This window comes from Prionailurus bengalensis, chromosome C1 (assembly GCF_016509475.1).
Source record: "Prionailurus bengalensis isolate Pbe53 chromosome C1, Fcat_Pben_1.1_paternal_pri, whole genome shotgun sequence".
Classification (NCBI taxonomy): Eukaryota; Metazoa; Chordata; class Mammalia; order Carnivora; family Felidae; genus Prionailurus; species Prionailurus bengalensis.
In genome coordinates, this window is record NC_057345.1 from 140,968,278 (window position 1) to 140,994,020 (window position 25,743).

Here is a 25,743-nt window from a genome sequence, read left to right on the forward strand (position 1 = left end):
GAGATGCAGAAAAAAATCTAGAAGACAAAACTCTGAAGCTCAGGGGAATCACGCGGAGGACATTATACATAGTAGAGCCCAAGAGCTGCAATGAAATCCTTTGGGGTCAGACATGGGAGAAGGGGATCCAGTGGGACACTTAGGCAAAGTCATTGCAGAGGAGGACGTGGAAATAGCTGGATGTGAAGGACTGAGGGCGCGGTAAGGAACCAGGCTGGAAGTATGCCACCAGATGCCACTGGACTTTCAGTTTTTCAGCATAATTTGTAATATTATGATTACAGTTATTTTCCTGCCACTAATTTTCTTGCACATGGTGAATTGTTCTGTGGCATCACTTTAATCGTTATATATGTTTGCAAAGAAACCAAAACTAGTAGAGCCACAGGGAATAACTGAGTGGCGGGAAAGCCTTTTACCAGAAAATTGGTCATTTTTAATTCAAATCATTTAATATATATGTTGTTGAAACTCAGTTTCTATTATTGGAAACTGAATATTTGTGGGTAAATGGAAATTTGCATTTTAGCTTTGAACGTTGTTTTGATTTCAGAACTAGGTTAAGGAATTTGTGTGTGTATGTGTATTTCATGAAAATTATAAATTTTGTGTTTTCCAATAGTTGATTAAGCTCTCTTAATGAGTTCTGCTTTCAATTGCATGCCTGTGAGTCTTCCAGAAAAATACTTTTGTTTCACAACCTCTGGGAATACCATGCTGTTGCAGAATATGAGATTTTAGAGGCCGAAACTAACCTGGTAGAAATTCAAATCCATCTTTTATCTTTTAGATAAAAGCCTTTGAAATCCTTTTAGTGTGAAGTTATCAGCAGGCTTGAGTCTCATATAACCTCATTACTAACCCAAGGATTATTCGGGATGCATGGAGAGCAATGCTCAGTGGCTGAAACTCCTTTTTTTATCAATTCTACAGCCCAGTGATAAGCCACATGTGGTCCACCTCGTTCTGCTTGGGAAATGCTGCCTGCTTGCCTTGGAGATCACAATACACATTCAAGGCTCTCCTAAGTTGTGCTCTAAAGAAACCTGTTCAACTTTATTTGAATATTTTCAAAACTTATTTAATTACAGAACCTTGTTTTACATTAACATTTCATAACTCACCCAGGGGTTTCGTAAGATAAGAAGTGGGATGGGTACTTCTAAGAGACTGACACTTCGGATCTGAGGTTGCTGCTGCTGGAAATAATGGGATGTTCTCAAAATATCTTTGTTTTGAGGGTCAGATTTAGTGCGTGCAAGACAATTTTTTATCCAGCCTCATCACTGATCATTTTTGTTCCTCCCCCCTCCCCCCCCCAGGATTTTAAGAATGAGCTTATTAAGTACTGGACTTTGGCATATCTTCCTCATTAGTTGTTATCTGTGCAGTGGAATAAATTTGCAATTAATAAATTAAAAGAGAGTTTGTTATGGGCATAAAAGTAAGAACAAAAAGTAGTAATATCAAGTTCACCAATTGTTACTCAAAGCTTACTGAAGATAAGATAATTTAATACTTGGGGGACAAACCTGATTTCCAAAGCTGAAACCATATAATGATTTACTTATTCCATAAATGTATGATCTTATCTGCTCCAATTTACATTTGGAGCAGTTAAACCTCTGGCATCTGCTCCTGGTTCTGTATGAAGAGGAGACAGGAGATAAGAACATTCCTGTCTTTATTGCTTTTTTGAGCATCTCAAGGTGGGATGCAGTGGGAAAAGGGTACCTGTCATGGCCATAAGTGTCCAAGTCTGCTATCAAAGAAGTAAACCAGTCTTCTTTGGGAAATGTGGTAAATCCCTCAGGCCACTGGCCTCCATTTGTTAAAACCTGTCACAGGCTTAAAATCTTTTTTTAAAAATCAGAGGAGAGCTGCCACCTGCTTCCCATCAGAAAAACAATCACTCCAATTCTAAAATATTTTAGGGCTTTGGGAGAATCATTTCCAGGTGCAAAATTGTCAACTTTTCCTGTGAGTTCATAGGGTGGCTATACTTACTCGACTCCCAAAGAGCTCTCCAGGACCCTGAGCTAGCTAGGACTGCCTTGACCTGATTCCCACCAATAAAATTCTGGTCAGGGTACAGTGTGGGTACAGCATTTTGGGAGGGCATTGACCAGACTCAGCCCAAGTACACCCACCAGTAGTGTAACCATTAAGAAAATCTCTGTCCATAGTGAGACTCAATCAGAGGTCACTCAGGTTCCTGTCAGGTGGGGAGGGGGGTGTTAGGAAGATTATTAAAACCCCTGGATTTTTATGACTCTCAAGATGTGTCAGTGTGGTCTGTATTAGCTCATTCTCAGGGCCGAAAATTCTCAAGCTTTCTTCTTTGGACATTAGTACTTTGGTTAAAAGCTGCCAAAATTGTGACAGAATCTGGGGGGGGGAATTTTTATTGCCTAATAAATAATATCATAGAAGGTCATAATTCCATATTAGCCACTAAATATCCAAAATGTATAAAGCATGCAAAGTGGAATCCAAGATATGGATGAAAAACAGCTCAGTGACATTTCTTAAGAATTATTCATTCTCTTTTTCATTCTGAAAGTGGAGCAGAAACATTCTCCTAAATCCCAGGCTTAGAAAGCTGAACACTGCCTAGAGGCCTTAAAGAATTACTTTGACAAAGCCATTTTTCTTTAGTCTTTAAATTTGAAAGAGAAAAATTCTCCATGGTAGTTTGGAAGAAATCTTAAGTTTTTGGATTCCTAAGACCTGGAGGGATGTCTAGAAACTTACATCATGGTCGGTCTTCATCTGCCATTTTAGAAGACACTGAAATCATACTAGGGAGAAATGATGCCCTTCCATTTCGGAACACCTTCATTATTGAGTAAGTTTTCTTCTGTAATAAATTCCAAGATCTAGCTATGCTCATTGTCAAGAAGTTCTTTCTTTTGGATAAAGTCATTTTCTGAAGATAAAATGAGTTGGTTTTTAATTATTCAGCCCTTACTTGGGAATAGCTGTTTCCAAAGCACGCACACACACACGCACACACACATGTGCCTCTGCTATAGTCTTTTAACTCTTTGAAGACCATTGTTACCTGCCTAACTTTTTGTTTTTAAACCCTGTGTTCTTTGAACTTTTTCACCCCTTTATCTTCCCCCAAATTTCTGATTCTCATATCCTAATCGTCCCTCCAGACCTCTCCTTCCCTAAAAATAAAAAGCAATACAGTGGCAAAATTTGTTGAAAGGCAAAGAGTCATACCACTATATCTTGGTTTATGGGGATGACGACGGGCCAAGAGACCAATATTCTTCAGAAGGCTCTCTTCCTACCATGGTGAAGCGCATCTCTCCAAGGACGTCTATGGGATTGGACGTAAACTCAACACAGTGTACATCTCATGTGCTGTTAAATCTCTTCAGGACTTGTAATGTTGACCCTTCTGTTGTTTCGCTTCCAGGCAGGTCGGGTTAACATTTCCCATCTCAATTGAAACATATTTTTTCTCTGTTGACAGAGACCAGATACTGCTACACTCAGCATACAATGGAAGTCACAGGAAACAGCATCTCTGTCACCAAACGCTGCGTTCCACTGGAAGAGTGCTTGTCCACTGGCTGCAGAGATTCTGAGCATGAAGGCCACAAGGTGTGGGCAACAAAGCAAGTGACCGGTACAGCATAGTTAGTCTTCCTCCACCACAGATGCGCACCCATGCTCATGAGCCAATTCCCACTCCCTGGTGTAACCTGGCTTTTGAGTACTTTTATACCATTATGAGAAGATTCTCCTTTCCTGTTTGCTCTAAAAGAATAAAAATGTACAGCAGAGCATAGGAAAACCGGTTTAATTATGTAAACACAACACCAAGAGGATATTGAAAGTTGTAATCCCTTCCTTTCCTCAGAAGAAAGTAGTAAAGCCACTGGAAGGAAGAGGAATGAGGGATCAGTTACATCCTCACGATAAAGCATTGCAGATGTAGCAACAATTCATTCAGCTGAGGATGGCCACGGCAGTTGAGCATCAATAATTATCTGTGAAGTGAGGCTCATGTCTTTATTGGAATGCTGATTTGGGGACGGTATCCATTGGCTCCTGAATAATTTGATTAGGTGATCAGAGAACCATCTCCTTGTGGGTTGGCTCCCTCTTAAACTCTATCTGGTGCCTATATGGAAACACTCAGTATAAAGTGAACTTCAAGTGCAGCCCTGAAGGAGAATATAAAGAACCAGAGAAATGCAGCCTGACTTGTGGTTGGAGTGGAGAATGCCCCCGACTCTCCTGCTGATGGTTCAGAGCTGGCTCCACATATAATCTTGTATATCAGGCAGGCCTTGGCCTTTATTTGGAGTTAGCTCACTTCTCCCCATCAGGCTGCCTTCCTGGTGTCAGAAGCAACTTCTACTCTCAGTACCCTGGAGCGGCACGTTTAGTAGGGGCTTCAAGAAGACACCTAATTTTCAAGCAACTTGTGAAATACAGTAAGAATTAAATTTTAAAATATAGTATACCAACTTGATCCTGGTTTGAAATATAAAAGCTATGTTCAAGGGTTTTACCTACCTCTCACCCCACTCCCAGAAAGCTAGGCTCTCAGGCCTTATTGTGCTGCTCTACCATGCATCAAGTTAAAGATCAGAGAAGTAACATCATGTGCAAAGGTCACACAGCTGGTAATTCTGTCTGACAGAATTCAAACTCACTTCTGACCTTCAGTTTCTCTTCTCAACATTATAATGTCTCCCTAGCCCATGTCAACTGTGACAAGACTCAAATCCCTGCAAGATAATGACTGAATAGGATATTTGCCATCAGACAGTTTTTCAAATATTATGGTGCATATGGGCCACTCGAGGATCTTGTTAAAATGCAGATTCTGATTCACTAAATTTGGGGCGAGGTTTGAGATTCTGCATTTCTAATGGGCTCCAGGTGATGTGGAAGCTGCTAATCTGTACTTTGTGTAGCCATGGCCCCAAGTAATTTCTGTCAACAATCCTTTGGATTTCTTTCTTTCTTATGGTCCATGAATAAAGTTGGATAAAGCAGGAGTAATTGCATTAATGCAAACCCTTCAAACTTTAACTCACCCGCAAGAATGGTGATAATTATATGGACAGTTCTAATGAAAGCAAATAGTTCAGTTTAAGTTGGGTTGTTTCCACTTCATGTACACTGTGAAAATTTGGCAAGTGAAAGTTTACCCTCTGAACAGCTTCCCCAAGTAGTCAGAAAGGGTTTCTTTGAGATAGGAGGGTATTAGAATCCCCATTACCCAGATGGAAAAGCTGAGACCTAGGAAGGTTATAAAACCATGTAATAAGCATGTGATGGGATGTCAAAAGCAGAACTCATGTTCCTGGAAGCTGAGTCCAGGGTTTTTTTTTTTTGGCCACATTGCTTCCAGATGAAATCTCATCCCACTTCCTTAAATGCAGGGTCGGTGCCTCTTTTGTAGAACAGGTCACTTTCATTTCAGTCTTACTGTGAGGGAGACAGTTCCTTCCAAATTCCCTGCCTCCTTCCAAGATCTGCTAGCTTCTCATCACCCTTCTGTTTCTCTTCCTTTCTTTCAGGTCTGCACTTCCTGTTGTGAAGGAAATATCTGTAACTTGCCACTCCCCCGAAATGAAACCGATGCCACATTTGCCACAACATCACCCATAAATCAGACAAATGGGCACCCACACTGCATGTCAGTGATCGTGTCCTGCTTGTGGGTGTGGTTGGGACTCACATTATAGCAGCTCAAAGACGCCATGTATAGTAGCAATCCATGGGGATCTCCATGGTCCATAGTCATGCATGAGTCGTTGGCTTGACAATAGTTACACATGGGAAGACAGATGTCTTCACAGCCAAGCATCGCCATTTACCATGAGGAACAAGCGTTGTGTCAGTGTAGTCATTTCAAGTCCAAGACCTCATCAAAGCCAGCCTGCCCCCAAAATAGACCCTGAGTCATATACCACGAACCTTTCTTTTCACTCCAGGAAGTAGTTCTGCATATATTGATGTCTGAGTCTCTTTATTTGGAATACATGCATGAGCCACAAGAGGTCCTGGGACCCTTGAGATGTTAGATGATATGTTATGTGGACATGCATAGATGTGTGTGCTTCAGGAAAAAGGTAAAGACCACTGGTTTGGATATGACTTTATTTATAGCTTTAGAATTTTAAAACTTTGATTCCAAAAGGAACAGACTGTTTCCTTGGAGACTCTGACTGAGTCCCTAAAAAAGTAGTATGTAGTTGTCCAATTTAATTTTCCCAACATTTTTCTCCCAGTGGTGGGAATCCTATTCCCTCTGCTCTCTGTGGGAAATAAAAGGCAATCATAAATTTGTTGTATAGGGGGAGGGCTAGCTGGAGAAAGATTTTTCCCAACTTAATGGAACTATTATCCATAAAGTACCTTGCATAGCCTTGCATTAAAATTGGTGAGATTGACCTTGATTTGGCACCTCATTGTGCTCCATGAGATCCTGGGTTCTACCTGGGCCAAAGGGTATCCAAAGAGTCCCAAAGCAGGATGGAGTTTTCTCCAGTCATGGGTCTATTCAGGCATAGATAATCTAAGGAGAGAGAGGATATCAGAATGAAAGGAAAGAGACATGTGCAGGTTGACCCGAGTTCACTGCGAGGGCCCAATCAGTAGCTTAGTCAGATTGTCCTTCTGCACTTCATACTGCCAGAGAGCCCTCAGGGTTCTTCCTCTTTCAAATCCTCAGTGACTTTAGGGAGAAGGTTCTACACTACATTATCTCAAGACTGATAGGGAAGGAAGACATAATATCCTAGAATGAGAAGGAGGTAAGCCAGTTGGGTGATGGTGAGACTAGTAAGGAGACCCAGGGGGAGTTTTTCTTTTAGGTGATTGCTTTTGAAGTAGATGGTAAAATTTTTGCCATCCTTCCTGTATTTTTTGGCCTGAGTTACAACTTTTTCTTCTTCCTTGTAAATCATTTATACAATATTTATTTTTGTATGGGGTAACTAGAAACTAAAATATATTGTAAAATGTTCTTTATTCTAAACAAAATGACTGAATTAGAATACTTATTTTTCAACAGTGGTAGAGCCTGTAATATATGTTTGTTGAAGGTTATCTATAATACTTGCACCAGTGTTGAAAAATATTAACTTATGTTTGAGCAAGAGTAATGTGTTGGCCTCAAGGGTTTCACTCATTGTTTCGTCAGTGGTGTTGTCCCAGAAATGTTCAGGTGGTGATGATCACTGATATGAGTTTCTCTGCAGGGTTATGGGGCATATTTTCATGAAATTTGGTGGAGCCATTGCTGATAAACAGGAGAGCATTGTCAGGGTCCATCTGCCCTGCACTGGAAAATGTCTGTGGCTCATAAAATGAGGCCCCCTCAGGGATTACCAAATATGAACTGAGAGCGGTAACTCTGATACAAAATAATCTAAATTGCATCAAATGGCCTTAAATCAGAGTTTGGTAGGCTTATCAATACTTTGCTTATAACTGGGGTGAGAGAAGTAGAGGGAGAGAAAGCAAGATATTTACTAAGCACCTCTTATGTGGCAGGCACTATGCTAAGCACTTTATATATGTATGTATGTATTAAGTCCTGTAAAACCTGCAAGCACCCTGAAAGGAATATTACTAGTATTTTCACTTTACAGATGAAGGTACTAAGGCTCTAAGAAGCTCAATAACATGAAGCCTTTTCCTCCCTATTTAAGTTATATAGGTTGAGGTGGGATTGAAGAGTGCAGGGACAATGGAATTACCACCCCTAGGAAAACTTCCAGACCTGACCATGGGAATTTGACCCTCTGATCATGTGGAGTTTGTCTAGTCCTGCCTCTGCAGGATGCCATTTGTGTGGGTCCCCTAGATGGTGTTTTTTCTTTAAGGGGTGGAGGTACAGCTTCCTAGTTCATTCCTCTTGCTAAAAGAGGTAACAGGTCAATTGCTATAATTGCTAGAAATGCTTTAAGACAGTGAAAACTTGATGTTGTACATATCTACAAGTACCATTTTTTGTGCATGGCCACTCTCCACTGATACCTGCCAAGTACTGCATGCAATTTGAGTGAGAGACAGAATCCAAATGCTGGTTCTTAATCATAAAGCGACCACTCCAGAGCTTCCCTGTCTGGTGTGCAGGGACCAAGTCCACAGTGATGTGAACTCATCTGCCACCCGGGGGATCACTGCAAACTCTACACAGATTTGACTGCATGCACCTTGAGTGCCTGTCAGAATGGCTGACGTTTCGTTCTCTTGAAAGAAAGTGGTTGGCTCACCTTCCCCAGCCTCAAGAAGCCAAGGAAGGGCCATTCGTGTGGAAGGCCCAGGACTGGTCATCCATCTGACTTTTATACCACATTAAACTTTCCCTCAAATCCCACCATTGGTGACGGCTTGAAGTGCAAACAGCCATGATGTGTACATTAACCTATGTGCCACTTATTTATTTTCAGACTCCCCATAGCATTCATGTCAATAGAGATTAATGCCTAAATTTTGTAAATATTGTACATTTTGTAAATCAATGAATAAAGGTTTTAAGTGTATCTCATCAGGCTCCTCCCTGTAAATGTGCATGTCAATCAATGATTAAGGCATTCAGGTTATGTATAAAGCGTGGGGCTTAGGATCACAGGGAACTTCCTTCCAAGAGCACATTTTCTCGTTGTACAGACAAGACATACACGCATGAAAAGATACAAGACAATTCACTCATGCCAAATGATTCATGTAGACAGTAAGTGCTGCAGAAAATCAAAGAGGGAAAGATTACCAGACTTTTTAATCAGGTCTACAGATTCCCTAGAGCGTTTTCTTTGTTAAATCAGGAAAAATAAAAGTGTGTGTGTGTGTGTGTGTGTATCTAAATACTACCCCATTAACTCTTAATTTTTAAATCTCATTTTGTTCTGTTAGTGATGATCCAATAGAAAGTGTTTTTCCTTGATGGTTTCTTCTGCAACAAGAAACAAACATTTGAATAGTATAAATGTTTATCTATACAGTGAATTTATTTTATTTTTCCTAGTAAAATTATAGATACTGAAAGTGGTCTTAGAAATCTTCAGCTTGTTTGTGGTCTCTGGTTATTCTATTCTATTTATTTATTTATTTACTTATTTATTTATTTATATTTTTTAATTGAGGCATGTTGACATATATCATTTTATTAGTTTCATGTGTGAAACATAATGATTTGACATTTGTATACATTGTGAAATGGCCACCATAATTCTAGTCAATATCTATTACCTTACATAGTTCTAAATGTTTTTTCTTCTGATAAGAACCTTTAAGATTTACTCTCTTAGTATCTTTCAAATATGCAGTACAGTATTATTAACTATAGTCACTATGCTGTACAATCCCATGACTTTGTTTTTTGTAACTAGAAGCTTGACCTTTAGACCACCTTCACCCATTTCTTCCCTGCTCCTCCACCTTTGGCAACCACCAATCTATTCTCTGTATCTATGAGCTTGCTTTTTTTTAATTTGTTTTATTTTTTTTTAATTTGTTTTTCAGATTCCACATATAAGTGAAATCATCTAGTATTTGTCTTTCTCTGACTTATTTCACTTAGCATAATACCCTCAAGTTCCTTTCATGTTGTCACACATAGCAACATTTTTTATGGGTGTCCTTATTTTTCAGTGGGTGCATAATACCACATTATATATATATAAGTATATATATATATATATATATAAGTATATATATATATATGTATATATATATATATACATACACACACATACACACACACACACACACACACATATATATATATATATCTTCTTTATTCAGTTATGCATTAATGGACACTGAAGTTGTTTCCATATTTTAGCTATTATAAATAAAGCTTCAATTATCATGGCAGGGGGCACATAGATCTTTTGGAATTAGTGTTTTTATTTTCTTTGGGTAAATACCCAGCAGTGGAATTGCTATATCATGTAGTTGTATTTTTAATTTTTTTGAGGAACCTCCATACCGTTTTCCATGATGGCTGCACCAGTTTATATTCCCACCAACAGTGCACAAGTGTTTGCTTTTCTCTACATCCTCACCAACATGTGTTATTTCTTGTCTTTTTTATAATAGCCATTCTGAGAGTTGCCAAATTGGTATCTCATTGTAGTTTTGACTTGCATTTCCCTGATGATTAGTGATGTTGAGCATCTTTTCATGTGTCTGTTGGTCATCTGTATATTTTTTATGTAAACATGTCTATTCAGGTCCTGTGCCCAATTTTTAATCAGATTGTTTTTTTGGCGTCAAGTTGTACACGTTATTTATATGTTTTGGATATTAACATCCATTATTGGAAATACCATTTGCAAATAGCTTCTCCCATTCCATAGGCTGCCTTTTCGTATGTTGATGGCTTTGTTCAGTGTGCAGATGCTTCTTAGCTCGAAGTAGTCCCTACTGTTTATTTTTGCTTTTGTTGCCCTTGCCTGAAGAGATGGTTCCAAAAATTTATTGTTCAGACTGATGTCCAAGAGTTTATTGCCTATGTTTCCTTTTAGTTTTATGGTTGGGGCCTTACATTTAGTTATTTAATCCATTTTGAGTTTATTTTTGTGTAGGGAGTGAGACTGTGGTCTAGTTCTATTCTTCGGCATATAGCTGTCCAGTTTTCCTAGCACCATTAATTGAAGAGACTGTCTATTCTCCATAATATATTCTTGCCTCCTTTCTTATAGATTAATTGACCATATAAGCATGCATTTATTTCTGGGCTCTCTGTTCTGTTCCATTGATTTATGTGTGTATTTTTATGCCAAAACTACACCATTTTGATTACTATAGCTTTGAAATCAGGGGCATGATGTCTCCAACTTTGTTCTTCTTTCTCAAAATTGCTTTTACTATTGAAGGTCTTTTGTAGTTCCATACAAATTTTAGGATTTTTTGTTTTATTTCTATGAAAAAGGTCTTTGGAGTTTTGATAGAGATTGCATTGACTCTGTAGATTGCTTTGGGTAGTATAGACATTTCAACATTGTTAATTTTTCCAATTTATGAGCACAGAATATCTTTCCTTTTCTGTGTGTCTTTAATTTCTTTTATTAATGTTTTGTAGTTTTCTTTTTTTTATGTCTTATAGTTTTATGTGTAGGTCTTTCACCTCCTTGATTAAGTTTATTCCTAGGTATTTTATTCTTTTTGATGCAATTGTAAGTGGGATTGTTTTCTTAATTTTTCTTTCTGATAGTTCATTATTAGTGTATAGAAATGTAATGGGGCGGTGGGGGGGGTGGGGGCGGCGCCTGGGTGGCTTAGTCGGTTGGGCGTCTAACTTCGGCTCAGGTCATGATCCCATGGTTTGTGAATTGAGACCCCACATCAGGCTCTGTGCTAACAGAGCCTGCTTTGGATTATGTGTCTCCCTCCCTCTCTGCCCCTCTCCATTCATGCTGTGTATCTCTTTCCTTCAGATATAAATAAACATTAAAAAAAGAAAGAAAGAAATGTAATAGGGATGCCTGGGTGGCTCAGTTGGTTAAGCATCCAACTCTTGATTTCAACTCAGGTCATAACCTCACAGTTTGTGGGTTCAAACCCCGTGTTGGGCTCTGTGCTGACAGTGTGGAGCCTGTTTGGGATTTCCTCTCCCCCGCTGTCTCTTCTTCTCCCCGCTTATGCTCTCTCTCAAAATAGATAAATAAAATTTTTAAGAAATTAAGAAAAATAAATGTAACAGATTTTTGTATATTGGTTTTGTATCCTGCAGCTTCATTGAAAATTGTTTTATTAGTTCTAATAGTTTTTTGGTGAAGTCTTCAGGGTTTTCTATATAGTATTATGTCATCTGCAAATAGTGACAGTTTTACTTCTTCCTAACCAATTTGGGTGGCTTTTATTTCTTTATCTTGCCTAATTGCTCTAGCCTGGACTCCCAGTACTGTGTTGAATAAAAATGGGGAGAGTGTACACCCTTGTCTTGTTCCTGATCTTAGAGACTCAGGTTTCAGCTCTTCAACAGTCAGTATAATTTTAGCTATGAGCTTGTCATATACAGCCTTCATTATATCAAATTACATTCCTTCTCTACACACTTCGTTGAGAGTTTTTATCAAAGAGATATGTTGAATTTTGTCAAAAGCTTTTTCTGTATCTGTTGAGATGATCGTATGATTTTTGTTGTTTATTTTGTTAATGTGGGGCCTCATATTGGTTGGTTTGTGGATGTTGATCCATCCTTGCATCCCCGGAATAAATCCCACTTGATACTGGTATGTGATCCTTTTAATGTATTGTTGGGTTTGTTTTGCTGATATTTTGTTGAGGACTTTGCATCTTTGTTCATCAAAGAAATTTGCCTATAATTTTATCTTCTTGTGGTGTCCTGGTCTGGATCTGATATCAGGGTAAGGCTGGCCTCATAAAATGAATTTGGAAGCATTTCTTCTGTTTTTTATAAGAGTTTGAGAAGGATTGGTATCAGTTCCTCTTTGAATATTTGATATAATTCACCAGTGAAATCATCTGGTCTAAACTTTTGTTTGTTGGTAGGTTTCTGATTTCTTATTTAATCTCCTTACTATTAATCATTCTGTTCAGATTTTCTGTACATTTATGATATAGTCTCACTAGGTTATATGTTTCTAGTAATTTATCTATTTCTTCTAGATTGTCAAATTTGTTGGTGTATAATTATTCATAGTAGTCTCTTATGGCCCTTTGTATTTCTGTGATATTAGCTATAATTTCTCCTCTTCATTTCTGATTTCATTTATTCGAATCCTCTCTTTTTTCCTTGGTGAGTCTAGCTAAAGTTTTGTCAGTTTTGTTTATCTTTTCAAAGAACAGCTTTTGAGTTCCATTAATTTGTTCTATTGTCTTAGTCTCAATTTCATTTATTTCTCACTGATCTTTGTTATTTCCTTCCTTTTACTGACTTTGGCTTTTTGTTTGTTTTGTTTTGTTTTGTTTTTGTTTCTTCTTTTTCTAGTTCCTTGAGGTACAAGATTAGGGTTTTTTGTTTGTTTGTTTTTTCTTGTTTCTTTTTTTTTTTTTTTTTAATTTTTTTTTCAACGTTTATTTATTTTTTTGGGACAGAGAGAGACAGAGCATGAACAGGGGAGGGGCAGAGAGAGAGGGAGACACAGAATCGGAAACAGGCTCCAGGCTCTGAGCCATCAGCCCAGAGCCTGACGCGGGGCTCGAACTCGCCGACCGCGAGATCATGACCTGGCTGAAGTCGGACGCTTAACCGACTGCGCCACCCAGGCGCCCCTGTTTTTTCTTGTTTCTTGAGGTAGGCTTTTATTTCTGTGAGTATCCCTCTTCAAAATAATTTTCTACATCCCATAAATTTTGGTTATCTTTCCATTTTAATTTGACTTAAGGTATTTCTGATTTCTCTTGTGATTCCATCTTTGGCACATTGGTTGCCCAGTAGCATGTGGTTATTTATCTCTACATTTTTGTGGCCTTTCAAGGTTTCTTCTTGGAATTGATTTCTAGCACTATAGTTGGAAAAAATGCTCGATATGATTTCAATCTTCTTCATTTATTAAGACTTTCTTTGTGACCTAACATATGATATATCCTGGAGAATGTTCCATGTGCACTTGAGAAGAATGTGTATTCTATTGCTTTTGGATGGAATGTTCTGGATATATCTGTTAAGTCCATCTTGTCTAATGTGTTGTTTAAGGCCAATGTTTTCTTGTTGATTTTCTGTCTAACTATCCATTGATGTAAGTTGAGTATATTAAAGCCCCCCTACTATTACTATATTGCTGTATAATTGTTTCTTTAGATCTGTTAATATTTGCTTTATGTATATATAGGTGCTTCTATGTTGAGTGCGTAATTATTTACAAATGTCATATCCTCTTGTTAGATTGACCCCTTCATCATTATGGCATGCCCTTCTTTGTCTCTTATTACCGTCTTTATTTTAAAGCCTATTTTGCCTGATATAAATACTGCTGCCCCAGCTTTCTTCTGGTTTCCATTTACATGGAATGTCTTTTTCATCCCTTCCCTTTCAGTCTGTGTGTGTTCTTACATATGAAGTAAGTCTCATAGGCAGTATATACATGGGTGTTATTTTTTTGTTCATTCCGTTGGATTTTTTGTATCATTCAGCCATTCTGTCTTTTGACTTCAGAATTTAGTTCATTTACATTTAAATTAATTAAATGCCATTTTGTTTATTGCTTTCTGGCTCTTTTGTAATTCCTCTCTGCAGTTTCTTCTTCTTTTGCTCTCTTCCATTGTGTTTTGGTGATTATATTTAGTGGTAACTTAGATTCCTTTTTCTTTATATTTTGTGTATCTACTGTAGGATTTTGCTTTGTGGTTACCATGAGGCCTACACATATCTATAACAGTGCATTTTAAGTTGGTAACAACTTAAAGTTTGATCACATTCTGAAGTTCTACATTTTTATTCCCTGCCGCCACAACACATTTTATGTTTTTGATGTCACATTTTACATTGTCTTCTTATGCATTCCTTAACTAATTATTGTAGTTAGAGTTACTTTTACTTCTTTGATCTTTTAACTTTCATACTAACTGTATAAATGATTAATCCACAATCTTTACAATATATTTATCTTTACAGTGAGAGTTAGTCTTTCATATGTTTTCTTGTTACTAATTTGTGTTCTTTCCTTTCAGCTTAAAGAAGCCCTTTTAACATTTCTTGTAAGGTCAGGTTAGTGATAATGAATCCCTCTAGTTTTTTTGCTTATCTAGAAAACTCTTTTATCTCTCCTTCAATTTGGATTGATATCTTTGCAAGGTATAGTATTTTGGGTTGGAAGTTTGTGTTTTTGTCAGGATTTTGAATATATCTTGTCACTACCTTCTGGCCTGCAAAGTTTCTGCTGAAAAATATGCTGATAGTCTTATGGATGTTCCTTGCATGTAATAAGTTGTTTTCCTCTTGCTGCTTTTAAAATTCTTTCCTTGTTTTTGACATTTTAACTATAACGTCTCTTTGGGTTAATCTCATTTAAAAGTTCTGGGTTTCCTGGATCTGGATGTGTTTTCTTCCCCAGGTTCGGGAATTTTACAGACATTATTTCTTTGAATAATTTTCTGCCCCTTTTTCTCTCTTCTCCTTCTGGGACCTTGCAATGCAAATGTTGGTCAGCTTGGTGTTGTTTCACAGTCCCTTAAACTATCTTGACTTTTTTTCTTTTTTCTTTTCCTCTTTTTCTGTTCTCCTCTACTTTGATTGGGTGAATTCTACTGCCTTGTTTTCTAGTTCATTGATCCTTTTTTCTGATTCATCCAGTCTGTTGTTCAACCTCTCTAGTGTATTTTCTAGTTCAATTATTGTATTCTTTGGCTCTGTGACTTCTGTTTGTACTTTTTTTTTTAGTACTTTATTATATTTTCTATCTCTTTGTTGAAGTTCTCATTGTGTTCATCAGTGAGCATCATTATGACCATTACTTTGAACTCTTTGTGAGATAAATTACTTTTCTCTCTTTCATTAAGCTTTTTTCTCCTAAGGCTTTATCTTGTTCCTTTGTCTGGACGTATTTCTCTGTTTCTTCAGTTTGCTTGACTTTGTGTTGGTTTCTATGCATTAGATGAAACAACCACTTCTCCCAGTCTTGAAGTAGTGGCCTTGTGTAGGAGATGAACCTTGTTAAACTCTGCCCTAGCTCTTGGTTGTCTCTCAAGCTTCTGATTATCCAAGTAACCTATTATATTTTTAATAGCTCCCACTTTTTGAGGGTGAACCAAGACCTGTCAGTGTCCTAAAGGGAAAGATCTCAGTTAGCACCTAGCTTCAGGATAACTGGAAGCCAGACCCTAGGGGAGCAGCTTTTATAGTATGATAATATATACATTTCGGTAGGACTACAAGCATGAGCCCTACTGTCCACCAGGACAGGTAATCTGGAGGTGTCCCCTTAGGTGACAATCACAAAAATCAGGGGGCCAGAGAAGTGCATACATTTATTTCTGGGAGATACCAGTGAGCAGGAGTAAGGTAGAGGAAGAACACAGAGAGGGCAGCCCCTGATCTACATTCCTTGCAAGCACCTCTGTACCCTCTAGATGTGTGCATTCCTGATGCCTGCCACTTAGGCCAAAGGCGAGGACAAACAAAGAAGTCTCCACAGAAACCTGGGGGGTGTGCCTCAATTTGCTGTCAGTGCATTTCTCTGAGGATGTTAGCCTGCCAAGAACTGTCTCTCTGATTGTTGCAGTCCCATGAGACTCAGGAACACAAGCTACCCTGGCCACCAGAGCAAGGTGGTCAAGGGGCATTCCCTGGGTAGCAGACCACAAAAACTAGGGCACCATACATAAATTTTGGTTCTTTTTAAATACCCCATATTTTGACATTTTCAGGGAAATACATGTTTTCCTTAAAGTTAGAAGTTTTCTGTTAGGTTCTGGATCAGTGACAGGGTTGGTGCTTTTTACAGTGTCACGTATACATGAAAATAAGTCATATCACTAACCTCTGTTCACCAGCACTGCAGGTAGACTGTGCTTTTAGAAAATCTGATTTTGAAAACATAGACTTACATGGTAACCCAATTTGGAGTTTAAAAAGGATTCTTCTCTTTAAAAAGGAATTTTATATTTCTTTCCTAACACATTTATAATATTTTATTTACAAAAAAACCATTATGGCATACCAGGTATGCAAAGCCAGTTGTATCTTGGCTACATTATGGTAACTTTGAGCTAAAATACCTAAACCACTTTTACAAATGTCTTTTTAAATTTTTTTTAATGTTTATTTATTTTTGAGAGAGAGAGAGTGTGTGTGTGTGAGCAGGGGAGGGGCAGAGAGAGAGGGAGACACAGAATCCAGGCAGGCTGTAGGCTTTGAGCTGTCAGCACAGAGGTCAACGCAAGGCTCAAAGTCACAAACTGCGATTTCATGACCTGAGCCAAAGTCAGGTCTTAACCTGACTGAACTTAACCGACTGAACCACCCAAGGCACCCCTACAAATGTTTCTAATAAATTACCTTTAACTTATCTACTAGGAGTAAAATATATGAAAATTCTTTGAGCATATACTAATAATCACATTGTAATTGGGAGAGCATGACCTCAGACATTCAGCCATTTTTCTAAGCTTGCATAACAACTTGGGAATAGTCCTAAGACATGAGTTTGAAACATCATGGCTCTAACCTAAACTGTTTTCCACTGGAATCTACTAGAAAACAGGCCTCTGATTTTTTTAATATAAAAATTTCTAACCTAATTTGGTGTTAAAAATCCAATGCAGATTTCCAAAATGTCTTTCAAATCAAGCCTTTATTTTCAGTAGTTACTGTCATTAGCTAATTTTAAAATCATGGTTTTTCCCATTAGCAAAGTAATATTGTCTTGCCATTCCTTTGGCAAATTTCAACTCCACTGTAGTTGCTGAAATTGGATAGGGGGGTGGGGTAGCATCTCTATGTAGCTGTATTTTAAGCTGACTGGAGACCTAAAATCCAGAAGCTGCAAATGGTTTCTGAGGGAGACTCTTTGCAGCTCTCCGAATTCCAAAATCTCCTGATTCTTGTATATGATTTTATTTTCAAAGCATTTTCATATGCATTGCTTCAGTTGATCAACATGATCCCATTTGCAGCTTTCATAGCTAAAGCTTTGAAGTGGTTAAAGGAGGTCCCACTGATAGTTTATATTACAAAGACTTTGATTCCTGATCCAGGATTCTGTTCCACCCCCACCAGGGTGACATGCATGATGGCTCCACCTTTTTCTGCCACTTTTACTAAAAAGCCATTTCTCAGACTTAGAGGTGAATGAGGACTTAGAAAACTTCTAGTCTGCCTCCTTATTTTATACAGGAGAAAAAGGAACCCCAGAGAACCCAGACCATTTGTCTCTGAGAAAGCTACATTGCTTATGTTAAGAAAAGGTAAAAACCATCAAAATGTCCCTATTTTGATGCTCAAGGTAATCAAGACATTGGAAATGGATAGCAGGTTAGCAGTTTCCTCTTCTTTCACACTCACTGTGGGTTAGTAATATCACAAGGACCATCAATATAGGAAAGGACACAGAATAAATGTGGAGAGAGCAGACTTTCACCAAGGAAGCAAGCTAGCCTTCTGGAAACACAATTGTTCATTCTAACTTGAAAAGAAAAACGTTCTATGGAAATAATAATTTTCAGAATCATGGCCTAAAAAGAACAGAATGATGTGTCTAAATTAGAGATTATCAGTTATTCAGAAATGATTGTCTAAGGGTTTATGGCATGTCCATTCTCAGAAGCCAACCTCAAAAGCCATGTTCAGGCCTGGAATTCAGGCTTTCACTGAAGTCTTTCTGTGACAGGGATCATTTTGTGAAAGTCAGGAACGTATGTATGAAAAGCAATTCTGTTGAGGTTAGGCAAAATGAACAACATACCATCAGAATATAGCCATGATGCAAAAGTAAGACATACCCTCCATAAATCCATTAATCTTTGAGATGAATTCACACTGACTCACTGTCTAATCCCTATTCTCTCTACAATGAAGCCCTACTGTTTGGATTATGGGATGTCTGCCCATTCTTCAGTACACCTGCCTTCCCCTGGTGTTCAGTGGGTGATGGCTACTGGTCCAGCTTCCCAGTTGCCCAGCAGCTTGGCTTCATCTCCACCCCAGCCACTCCCAGCAATTAATCAGGATGGAGTGAGCAACTAGAGGCCCACATCACACAGTGATGTGTGAAGATGAATCATTGAGGACGTGCTTGTGGTTTGTGGTGTCTGGGGTGAAGAGGTGAGTAGACCTCCATAGTCTGAGAGAATGTATTTGGGCTCACTCGTGACTCACTCAGTCTGGCTTGGTCCTGGCACATGTCAGAACTGGGCTTATCCCTACCTTTAAAGTCTTTCTAAATGCTCAAAGGTTTGGGCCCATCCCTGACTTTAATATCACATTTAATTAATTAATTACCCTGTGTGTGTTTTGCCATTGACCTAAATACCAAGAGACACACCCTCCTTCGTGTGAGACAGCCCAAGACCAATGTGAGTATGCAATCAGACCTCCCAGGAACTATCTCTTCAAAGTCAAATAATCTAAAGAACCGAAAACTATTTGGAGTATTGCAAGTCTGGGAGAAAAGCATAGCTGATGGGTTTAGGGTAAAACATATTGAGAACAGTCAGTGTGAGTATCTTGTCAAATTAGCAGGCCCATGGCCACCTTCATTTTATAGGAAGGAGACAGTAAGGGCCTTGCTGTGTACCCACCTCAGGAGCTCCAAGCAATGCAAGAAGCCTACTAAGAATCTTATTAAGGTCACTGTTCAGTGGTCCTATCCACTGCCTTAATTCTCAGAAGATACAGAACTCACCCTTTGGTACACAGAGATGAATATTTGACTTAGCCTGGGAAATGTGTCTTTTGAGCATGACCATGGATGCTTTCACTTACATATTTTCAGCCTGGTAGCTGGGGCACTTTATTCCTGGTACTTACACAAAGGGGATGATAAAGCTGAAGGAACAGAGCAAAATTCAGAAGGCCTAAGAGTGTAGGTTGCATGAAAGACTATAGAGCACTATAGATAACACAATGCTTCCAATGTAGGGAGCAGTGGAAAAAGCATCAGTAAGAGAGCAGCTGAGCACGTACCACCCACACCACTGGATGGCAAAGGAGAACAGTGACAAAGGTCTCTGCAGGAAGGGCAGGGACGGATGAATGGCTGGAGTTCTGGTAAATGAACTAGGCAAGATTATAAGACCAAAATTACTGAGTACAAATTGCACAAAAAAGAAAGAATAAGAGGCTTTTCAAACTCAAACGTATGCGAGGATTAAATCTCTCAGACCTCATGGAAGCAGGAATGCCTGGTGGTACTTGAACAAGAGGGTAGAGTTCAAGGAAGCTGATCTTGTTCTAATTCTGTGCCCTCATTCTGAGACCGGAGATCTGATACCTGAGACTAAACCCCAGTGTGCTCATGGCTTCCAGAGCCCCATAACAGTAGGTCTCCACACCAACTACATATTAAAAACACCTGGGAGCTTTCTAAAAAGAATAATGACTAGGCTCCATGTCCAGCTATTCTAATCTAGTTGGTCTAAGTGCTTTAAAACAACAGACAGTTAGTAAAGCCCCTCTGCCCCAGGTGACTCTAATGGGCAGCCATTAGGTAGCAAACATGAAATGCTGAACATGTATCAGGAATGATCAATAATAATCACAGAAGCAGGCTTAGTCAAGACCAATCTAGAAAAATAAATCATGGACCAGTCCATTGGCACCTAACCTTTCAGTTACAGTCATCTACAGCTGATTACCAACTCCTCCCAAGACTGAGTTCATAGCTTTCCTGAAATTCAATGTTCATAGCCCTTTGACGCCTTATAAGGTAGTTCTTTTCATTAGCCAAACATTTGCTCTGTTTTCATGGTTTGGATTAAATTCATTTTCCCTGGGGAATCTTCTCTCAACCTCTAAAATAAAGTGGAGCTCTCTTGTTAGTAACTGCTATAGAAGTCTAAACTTCTCCTTTAGGATACTTTACTCATGTATAATTATTTAATTAGTTATTATTGTGACTCCTTACTGTGCTGGAAGCTCCATGAAGATGGGTAATATCTCCTTTTTTGTCTCTGCTCTACACCGAGTATCTGGTACACAGAGGACACAGAATAGACACTTACTAACTTACCAGACCAAACTGATATAACATGACCTTGCCTATGTAATATTCCCTGTGGATGTAGTCCTTCCAAGAATACCAATCTTGGCCAGATTACACATTAGAGTTGGAGGGCTATCTTCCACTAGCTGATCCTGTCCAGTGATATCTTGCCAGTAGGCTGGGCATGGGGGGAATTAGAAATTTTTCTTTCCCTCTAGTGTAAACATCTCAACCAAGAGGTCCTTACCTTACCAGCACCATCCTGTGGAGTCCATCTTAGTCCTCAGCTTTCACCAACAGCATGCTTTATCAGTGCCTTGAACTTGAAAATCGCAGGCACTCTGGCCCAGAGGACTTTACAAAGTACTTCAACCCTTAGCTTCACTGTCTTCAAAACCTGCAAGCCTTCAAACTCTCCCCTCATTTTCCACAGATGGCACCCCTCCTATTTACATGAATAGAGAAAAAAGCAATAGAGGACACTTCAACTTACTCACACTTAACCAGGCACCTTCTTCCATCTGTGCTAATGCTCTCTGTCCCTCCTGTGACATGGATGAGGTTACTCCCTTCTAAGCACAGGATCCCCTTCCCTCCACCCTCCTCAGGGACTCACTGTACAGATTGCTTCCCATGCCACATATTCGGCTTCCTCCACTGTCTCATCTCTCTCATCCACATTGAAACATCATAAAAGCCAAACAAAGCGAAATCAACCTGACCCATAGGTTCCCCTTCCATTACTCCCTCTTTACTACACTCTGCAACCAAACTTCTTCACTCTGTTCTTCTAAGCTCACAGAGGAGTTCCTGAATTCACTAATGACAGACAAGCTGCCCAGCCCCATGCCACTTCTCAGTTCTCCTCTCAGCTAACTTTTCTGTCTGTCTACACTGTGACTACTCCCTTCTTGCTGAATCACTTCCCTTCACTTCCATGAACCACCCTCTCCCAAGAGTTTGCTTATTACCCTTGTTTTCTCAATCTCCTTTAATGGATTATCCCCCTCTACCCAATTTAAATGTCAAAGCTCCTCAAGATTTGGCACTAGCCTCCTTCTCTGTAATCTCTCCTGGGTGATTTCCTCATGCCCATTATTTAAATTTCCAACCATTTACCAGTACCTGCCAAATGTCTCTCTCCCCCTCAGACCCCTGTGAATTCTAGAAACTCTCCACCTTCTCAACATATCATTTCTATGTTACCTCAAATTCAAGGGAGGCTAAAACTGAACGTGCCATCTACCTCCCTCCAGTGTCCCCATCTCAGTGAACAGCACCAGAACAATCCAGCTGTTGGGGGATGAATTACCAGCTAGAAACCTGGGGTCATTCCTGACACGCCCTCTACTTCACCTCCCAAATCAAATCCACTGCCAAGTCCTATCAATTTTATCTCTTTCAAGTCTATCTGCTTCTCTCCATGTCCACTTGCACCACTCTGGCCTAACTCATCTCTTGCATCTTTTCCCCTCCATTTCAATTCATTTATTACAACCAAAAATAGTTTTTAAAATACAAACCTGACTATGTCACCCATGTGCTTAACACTCTTCAAAGATTTCGTATTGTTTGTGGTGTGGAAAAATAATATCCTCTTCAGGCCTAGAAAGTGGCCCTGGGCTGGTCCTACCCCTCCTGCTGCTCTCATTCTGATCTCATCCCTTCTGACTCTCTGCACACCAGCCATTCTGATTTTCTTTTCATTCTTTGAAACATCTGTTCCCTCCAGGTTCAGGTCTTTGCATAGTGTTCTTTCCTCTAACACATGTCCTCCTCCCTTTCTTTTTATCCTCCATATCTCAGCTACATATCACTTACTCAAGGATATTTTCCTTGAAACTCCTAGATAAGATCAAGTCCCCTTGCTCTCCACACTCATGGAACCTGAAATTTTCTGTTATAGTGCTTTTCAGTTTGTCAGTGTGTGTGTGTGTGTGTGTGTGTGTGTGTCTATCTCTCCTTCATGGGGCAGGGACAGTTGTCTCCTTTTCTCACCGCTTTAGTAGTGTTGTGACGCACCTCCCAGATTTCCCTTCAGGAAAGAAAGACTTCTGTTCCCAACCGCTGGAAGTGTTGCCACCCATGGCCCTCAGTCAGCAGTCCTCCTCAGGCATTGACAGGCCTGAAGACAGTTGCCTCAACCAAGATCATGTCCACTTCCCAGGGCAACCAGTATCCAGTCACCGGATGAAAGGGGGACATAAAGGCCCAGCCCCTCGCCCCAATTTAGGGTACCTTTGAAGGCATCTCTCATCTTCATAGCTGCGTATGGGGTTGGCTGTGGCTTCCCTGAGACTTTGTTGCAACGCTCATTCTCTCTCTGCCTGGTCCTGCTTTGTCATCACCTTTCCATGTGTGTTGATCCCAAAAGCACTCTGTAACCACTCCCTTGCACACTAATCTCCATTTCAGAGTCCGTGTTTCAGGGATCCCAACCTACAGTGCTACCATAGTCCCAGCACTGAGGACAATGCCTGGAACCCAGTAGGAGCTCAATCAGCATTTGTTGAATAAATACAAGAAATGATGAAAAGAGATTAAGGGAAAATCTTAAAGAATCATTGCTAGTTAGTGACAGAATAAGAGTTAAAATCAGCTTCTGCCAGCCCTGACCTACTTCTCACACATTTTTCACATATTAAATTTGCAACAAAAAATTTACAATGTCAAATGCTGCAAAACTAGCATCTCTTGCTGATTACAGCATATATGGTTAAAGCTCTTTAGCAAAGCAGTTTGGCAGTAATAGTTGAGGGCTATGAGAATGGACATATCCTCACCCAATAACCCTGCTCTTGCAAATGGCCTGAAATATGAAAACACTGCTATGAGCAATTTTGTTCCCTGCAGCATTATTTGTAATTCACAAAAAAATTAAAATAAATAAAAATTCAAGACAACTTAAATGTGCAAGCATAGGAGAATAGTTAAATCAATAACAGCACATCCACCTGGTACAGTATCATCAAAAATGATGGCTCTGAAGACATTTTCAATGTCAAATGACAATAACAGCACTAAAGTCATGTGTTCAATGTGCCATACTATCTAGGAAGTGAATACATACATTAAAAATTCTACTTGGAGGGGCGCCTGGGTGGCGCAGTCGGTTAAGTGTCCGACTTCAGCCAGGTCACGATCTCGCGGTCCGTGAGTTCGAGCCCTGCGTCAGGCTCTGGGCTGATGGCTCAGAGCCTGGAGCCTGTTTCCGATTCTGTGTCTCCCTCTCTCTCTCTGCCCCTCCCCCGTTCATGCTCTGTCTCTCTCTGTCCCAAAAATAAATAAACGTTGAAAAAAAATGTTTAAAAAATAAAAAAATAAAAAAATTAAAAAAATAAAAATAAAAATTCTACTTGGAGGAAACAGAACAAAATGCTCTCATTGCATACGTTATGGTAATCACTTTCTCTTTTTAAAAATATTTTTCCAATTTTTACATAATGTGGTTATATTACTTTATAATGAAAACCATAAATATAATAAACAGTTAAGATGATATATGGTTAAAGTAATGGTTATTATTAATTTGGAAGTTACTTTTCCATGGTGTCGTTAACCAAGGGCAGACCTGAGTCCTAGGTTCTGATTCTTAACCCTGGCTGCCCACTGAGGTCCCTGGGGTTCTTTAAAATCTTTCCCCCGGAGACTTGGATTGTGCTGATCTTAGATGAGAATACCTAGAAAGCATGATTTTGTTTTACTTTTTGTTTAGCTGTTTATTTAAAAATAATTCCAAACTTACAGAAAAATTTCAAGAAGATTCATTAATTTTAAAATTTTGCCACATTTGGTTTATCATTCTTTGTAATAATATAATAATTTTTTTATCATGAAACCATCTTAAGGAAGGTTGTGTACATATATCATGCTTGTTTACCCCGATAGTTCAACATTTCCTAAGAACAAAGATATTCTCTACCAGAACAACAGTGCAGTTATCAAAGTCAAGAAATCGAACAATGACACAGTACTTTATAATGCATACTTTAATTCTCAATAAGCATGCAACAAAGAAAGCAGTTATGGAGGAATCCGCTACTTTCTAATTGTAACATTGGTAACAAACAAACAAACAAACAAACCCAAAACTACAAAATCCCAGGGACCAGTCCTTACACCAGGAGCCAGCCCTGCCCTTTCTCTTGTTTGTTTGTTTGTTTTCACCCTCTCTTCAATCCCTTGAGCTCCTCTGTATCCTTCTAAGCAATGCCCTTTTATTCCAGTAAAGTCTTTAAGTTGTCTGCCACTCACTTTAAGTTGCCTGCCAGCTAGGAATCCTTCTGGGTCAGAGTAGTTCAGCTGAGACTGTTTATAGAATACCAGGGCCCATTATGTGTTTCTTTTTGGCCTTTATGGGCTATTCTAGGACATTTCTCCCTCTCTTTTTTAGGACACCAAATGCTCCATGATAAAGAAACTGGCAGAAGACAAGTGTTATATCTTTCCACACGAGAGCACATCTGACAAATCCTGACTTAAGAAATATCCTGACAGGCTAGGGCTCTGAATGAGCAGGAAGCATGGCTGAAAGCCTGCTTCTCCCAACACCTGAGGAAGCCATGGCCCAGGACCTCTTCCAGACACAGGAAATTTAAAAGGTTCTGCATCAATTGCCTGTGCCCGGAGACCTTGCCAGATGGGATCCCAGCAGAGATCTGTCACATCTAGACCTGTTACTAACACCCCCTCAGTTCTGAGTTGCAGGGAAAGCAGTGTCTGTGGGCCCAGGGGATCCAGCCTGGCCTTCAGACAGGGTGTTCGGGGCATACCTGTGTCTGGAGTTCCTGCCTGCTCTGTGGTAGGGAACATTGGATCAGGAACTTGTGTCTCAGCATGTCTGCTCGGCTCTTGGAGTTATGAGCTGCATTATTTCCCTGGAGAAGGAAAAATGCTTAAAAATGTATTTCTTGCCTCTCTACTTCTCACTCTTCAACCTATGTTGGTTGAACATAGGGGAATGTTGTGTTAATGAATTCTAAAGCATTAGGAGGTTTCTCCCTCCTCTAAGCTCTTCTCTCAAAAGTTTACAGGGCACCTGACTGGCTCAGTCAGTAGAACATTTGACACTTGATCTTGAGTTATGAGTTTGAGCCCCACAGTGGGTGTAAAGATTACCTAAAAAAAAATACTAAAAATAAAGTATTTA

At 39.3% G+C, this 25,743-nt stretch overlaps 1 protein-coding gene across 3 annotated transcripts in view; it reads left to right on the plus strand.

The window, feature by feature from the left end:
- LYPD6 (LY6/PLAUR domain containing 6) overlaps positions 1–8,528 on the plus strand; it is a 124,625-nt gene extending 116,097 nt beyond the window's left edge. For 2 of the 3 annotated variants that reach the window (XM_043576660.1, XM_043576661.1), the window contains 2 exons: positions 3,488–3,618; positions 5,553–8,528. In XM_043576660.1, the coding sequence (XP_043432595.1) occupies positions 3,488–3,618; positions 5,553–5,720 (299 nt within the window). In that variant the 3' untranslated portion in view covers positions 5,721–8,528. Of the gene's footprint in view, positions 1–3,487; positions 3,644–5,552 lie in introns of all 3 variants that reach the window. The other variant, XM_043576662.1, reaches the window with a different exon arrangement.
- Positions 8,529–25,743: the final 17,215 nt, after the last annotated feature.